We start from the raw sequence: 5,770 nt of genomic DNA, 5'->3' as shown, positions 1-5,770 counted from the left end.
ACACCCTAGCCGCATGGATGTCAGCGCCGCTCCCCGGTCCTCCCTTCACACCCTAGCCGCATGGATGTCAGCGGCGCTGCCTGTGCGGATACTTCCGCTCCGAGAAGCCGGGACATGAGCGGGCGCTGGCAGCAGAAGTATCCGGACCCGCAGCGCCGCTCCCCGGTCCTCCCTTGACACCCTAGCCGCTGATCTCCCCACAGTATCCGCATGGTGTTACAAAGGTCCTGACATTTTTGTTAAAAATCGCTGATTGGTCGCTGGCACTGCCCGCGACAATCACCGATTTGGGAGCCACATTTAAATATCGGCTGCGACCAATCACCGATTTTGGCGCCACATTTAAATAGCGTCCGCGACCAATCAGCACAGCGGTGTTTAAATGTGGAGCCAAGATCGGTGATTGGTCGCGGCCGATATTTAATGTGGCGCCCAAATCGGTGATTGGTCGCGCCCACCGTCGGCGACCAATCAGCACAGCAGTGTTTAAATGTGGCGCCAAGATCGGTGATTGGTCGCGGCCGATATTTAAATGTGGCGCCCAAATCGGTGATCGGTCGCGGGCAGCGTCCGCGACCAATCAGCACAGTAGTGTTTAACTTTTGCGGCAAGATCAGTGATTGGTCGCGGGCCAAGACCGCGACCAATCACCGATTTGTGCGGCACTTTTAAATAGCGGCCGCGACCAATTGGATGTCAGCGCCGCTCCCCGGTCCTCCCTTCACACCCTAGCCGCATGGATGTCAGCGGCGCTGACTGTGCGGATACTTCCGCTGCGAGAACCTGGGACATGAGCGGGCGCTCGCAGCAGAAGTATCCCGACCCGCAGAGCCGCTCCCCGGTCCTCCCTTCCGCATGGAGGTCAGCGGCGCCGGCGGTCGGGGTCCTTCCGCTGCTACCGGCCGGGAGATGAGTGCCTCGCGCCGGTCATCACCCGGCTGCATCTCCGTCCCTCAGATGGTCCGGCGGTCGAGGTCCTTCTGCTGGTACCGGCCGGGAGATGAGCGCCTCGCGGCGCTTATCTCTCGGCTGCATCGCCACTGAGCTCCGTCCCGCAGATGAGCCACTAACGGCCGCCATCTTTTTTAGAAATCCCGCGGCGCTAATTGGCCGCTGCCGGACCAATGAGCGACGCGGGATTTCCAGGTCAGACAGACAGACAGAAAGACAGACAGACAGATAGACAGACAGACAGACAGACGGGATAAGACGATTATATATATAGAGGTAATGAAAAAATCACTAATGGCAAAAACAGACAAACTGAACAAAACTGATTACAATCTGTTTCAGCTCACTAACGAAGATCAGTCTTTTTTCACATATCAGGAAGAAATGGATGTCTTAATGAGTAGTGGGTTTCCTGCTGCGTCTTTTTTTTTATCTGGAGGCTTATAGGAAACACCTTTCAACCTCGACCTCGCCTTATGTCATGAACTGAGATCACACTCGCTGTTCTCTGATCTTTACAAACTTTTACTTTCATTTCTTCCTTCTGTTGTCAGCGATGGCGTCTGCAGGTCTTTAAAAGGAGCTGGCATGCTCCGTCTGTCTGTCCCTGTATACAGATCCTGTAACCCTGAGATGTGGACACAACTTCTGCCGGGTCTGTATTGATCAGATGATGAATATAAAGGACGAGTCTGGAGTTTATTCCTGTCCTGAATGTAGAGAAAAGTTTCAGGAGCGGCCGACGCTGAAGAGGAAAATAGCTCTGTGTAATGTAGTGGAGGATTTCCAGTCTAATCATGGGACGGATTCCTTAATTCTTTGCACTTATTGTATTCACTCTCCTGCACCTGCTGTTAGATCCTGTCTACACTGTGAGGCTTCTCTGTGTAATGATCACCTAAAAGTTCACAGCAAGGAAGCAGAACACGTCTTAACTAAGCCTACCACTTCCCTGAAGAAAAGGAAATGTTCTCTCCATAAGAAAATCCTGGAATATTATTGCACTGAGGACGCTGATTGCGTCTGTGCGTCCTGCTGTCTTATTGGGGAGCACAGTGGTCATAAACTGGAGTCTCTAGATGAGGCCTTTCGGAACAAGAGCAAGAAATTGAGAAATATTCTGCAGAAACTGATTACAAACAGAGAGAAAACTGAGAGCAAAGTCCAGAGTCTGGAGGAGCGCAGGAGAAAAGCTCAAGATAAAGCATCTAGAGAAGCTGAGAGAGTCACTGCCCTGTTCATAGACATCAGGAGACGGGTGGACGACCTGGAGAAGAGGGTCCTGAGTGAGATCTCCAGACAGGAAGAGCAAGTGTCACTGCCACTGTCTGATGTGATCCAGAAGCTGGAAATAAAGAAGGACGAGCTGTCCAGGAAGATGAGGCACATTGAGGAGCTGTGTAACATGACTGATCCACTGACTGTCTTACAGGATCCAGACACCGGTGACTTGTGTGATCCTGAGGAGGAGGGAGGTGAAGAGGACACAGGAGGACATGATGGAGATGATGAGGACACAGGAGGACATGATGGAGGTGATGAGGACACAGGAGGACATGATGGAGGTGATGAGGACACAGGAGGACATGATGGAGATGATGAGGACACAGGAGGACATGATGGAGGTGATGAGGACACAGGAGGACATGATGGAGGTGATGAGGACACAGGAGGACATGATGGAGGTGATGAGGGCACAGGAGGACATGATGGAGGTGATGAGGACACAGGAGGACATGATGGAGATGATGAGGACACAGGAGGACATGATGGAGGTGATGAGGACACAGGAGGACATGATGGAGGTGATGAGGACACAGGGGGACATGATGGAGGTGATGAGGACACAGGAGGACATGATGGATGTGATGAGGACACAAGAGGACATGATGGAGGTGATGAGGACACAGGGGGACATGATGGAGGTGATGAGGACACAGGAGGACATGATGGAGGTGATCGGGGTGCGGAGCTGATCTCACACATATCACACACATTATCTGCTATGATAAGAGATATAAATGTGATCTTCTATGTGCAGGATCCTGCAGACATATTACTGGATGTAAACACGGCTGATAATAATCTCCTTATATCAGACGACCTGAAAACTGCGACCTGGACAGAAAAATCACAGAAGCGTCCTAAAACAGCAGAGAGATTCCAGTATCATCCTCAGGTGATGAGCAGGAGGGGATTTACCTCAGGACGACATTATTGGGATGTGGACAGGAGTAGATCAGGATGGTGGACGGTGGGGATGTGTTATCCCAGTATAGACAGTAGGGGGCGTCAGTCAGACATTGGAGAAAATAAAGAGTCCTGGAGTTTATATGAGGAGTGTAATCAGTATTCAGTGAGACATGACAGTAAAATGATCCCGTTACCTCACCGGATCTCCAGTGATAGAGTCAGGATATGTCTGGATTATGAGGCCGGGCAGTTGTCCTTTTATGAGCTGTGTGACCCCATCAGACACTTACACACCTTCACTGCCACCTTCACCGAGCCCCTTCATGCTGCATTATATGTAATGGGGAACTCTATAAAGATATTGGGGAGGAGCAGCAGATGAAAGACATCATCATCATAGAAGAATGATCAGGGGATTTATAATCTGCACTATGTGAATCTATGAAGTCACTTGATGTTCTAATACCAATGGCAAAATGTGGCCACGTTAATTTTCCTCTGTATAAGGTATAATCAATTTTTTTTTACATTTCTGTAATGAAGTTTCTACCCCAGTTTTGATGCCCTGTGTCTCCCTTTTCTTATCGTGGTAGTTCTTTCTTGTGTCTTGCCTGTTGCATTTCTAAATATGAAAAGTCTTTATTACACATTTAATATCAGTCTTTTGTCAGAATTCTGGTCTCTTGATTGTCGTCTTCTTCCCTAACTCTACACCAAACTGGTAATTATATCCTCACCTATAATATCACAGCTCACCATAGCAATCAGTAATAATAATATTATCAGAATATTAATCATTGGTGTTTAGAATAACAAGATAATAGATAATAATACATTAATAGTGACGTCTCTCATGTGATATAACGATCTTATGTCATGAGTTGTGTGGAAATAATTACTAAAGAAATATAAAAATCTATTCTGTGCAGATTATTTCATTATTTGTCTTAATATTCCCATTACATACTTTAATATTATATTCACAAGCTTTCACATGGCTCCACTAACAGTAAAATAAAAAAAAAGTTACAGCTCTCAGAAAACGGAGACACAAGCCAAATTTTGTTAAAACAAATGTCTTCACTTTTTCACCACTTAAATAAAGAAAAACACAAGTTTGGTACTAACATAATTGTACTTACCTGGAGAATCATGGTGGCAGAGGGACATGCTGGAGGTGATGAGGACACAGGAGGACATGATGGAGGTGATGAGGACACAGGGGGACATGATGGAGGTGATGAGGCCACAGGGGGACATGATGGAGGTGATGAGGACACAGGGGGACATGATGGAGGTGATGAGGACACAGGGGGACAAGATGGAGGTGATGAGGACACAGGAGGACATGATGGAGGTGATAAGGACACAGGGGGACAAGATGGAGGTGATGAGGACACAGGAGGACATGATGGAGGTGATGAGGACACAGGGGGACATGATGGAGGTGATGAGGACACAGGGAGACATGATGGAGGTGATGAGGACACAGGGGGACATGATGGAGGTGATGAGGACACAGGAGGACATGATGGAGGTGATGAGGTCACAGAAGGACATGATGGAGGTGATGAGGACACAGGAGGACATGATGGAGGTGATGAGGACACAGGGGGCATGATGGAGGTGAAGAGGGCACAGGGGGACATGATGGAGGTGATGAGAACACAGGAGGACATGATGGAGGTGATGAGGACATAGGGGGACATGATGGAGGTGATGAGGACACAGGAGGACATGATGGAGGTGATGAGGACACAGGAGGACATGATGGAGGTGATGAGGACACAGGAGGACATGATGGAGGTGATGAGGACACAGAAGGACATGATGGAGGTGATGAGGACACGGAGACATGATGGAGGTGATGAGGACATAGGGGGACATGATGGAGGTGATGAGGACACAGGAGGACATGATGGAGGTGACGAGGACACATGGGGACATGATGGAGGTGATGAGGACACAGGAGGACATGATGGAGGTGATGAGGACACGGGGACATGATGGAGGTGATGAGGACACAGGGGGACATGATGGAAGTGAAGAGGACACAGGGAAGAATGATGGAGGTGATGAGGACACAGGGAAGAATGATGGAGGTGATGAGGACACAGGAGGACATGATGGAGGTGATGAGGACACAGGAGGACATGATGGATGTGATGAGGACACAGGAGGACATGATGGAGATGATGAGGACACAGGAGGACAAGATGGAGGTGATGAGGACAAAGGAGGACATGATGGAGGTGATGAGGACAAAGGAGGACATGATGGAGGTGATGAGGACACAGGGGGACATGATGGAGGTGATGAGGACACAGGAGGACATGATGGAGGTGATGAGGACACGGGGAAACATGATGGAGGTGATGAGGACACGGGAGGATAGATGGAGGTGATGAGGTCACAGGAGGACATGAAGGAGGTGATGAGGACAAAGGAGGACATGATGGAGGTGATGAGGACACAGGAGGACATGATGGAGGTGATGAGGACACAGGGTGGCATGCTGGAGGTGAAGAGGGCACAGGGGGACATGATGGAGGTGATGAGAACACAGGAGGACATGATGGAGGTGATGAGGACATAGGGGGACATGATGGAGGTGATGAGGACACAG

The 5,770-nt window shown here is 49.2% G+C and overlaps 1 protein-coding gene across 1 annotated transcript; it reads left to right on the top strand.

Annotated features, from left to right (window-relative positions):
- The first annotated feature begins 1,490 nt into the window (after positions 1-1,490).
- LOC141164268 (E3 ubiquitin/ISG15 ligase TRIM25-like) lies at positions 1,491-3,934 on the top strand. Its single transcript, XM_073649399.1, has one exon. The coding sequence runs from the start codon at positions 1,622-1,624 to the stop codon at positions 3,524-3,526; it is 1,905 nt and encodes a 634-aa protein (XP_073505500.1). The 5' UTR covers positions 1,491-1,621; the 3' UTR covers positions 3,527-3,934.
- Positions 3,935-5,770: the final 1,836 nt, after the last annotated feature.

Source organism: Phyllobates terribilis, unplaced genomic scaffold (assembly GCF_046119375.1).
Source record: "Phyllobates terribilis strain yellow unplaced genomic scaffold, ASM4611937v1 Scaffold_10__3_contigs__length_209671492, whole genome shotgun sequence".
NCBI classification, from domain to species: domain Eukaryota; kingdom Metazoa; phylum Chordata; class Amphibia; order Anura; family Dendrobatidae; genus Phyllobates; species Phyllobates terribilis.
The sequence above is the reverse complement of the archived record's forward strand: the minus strand, read 5'-3'. Positions and strand labels throughout refer to the sequence as shown.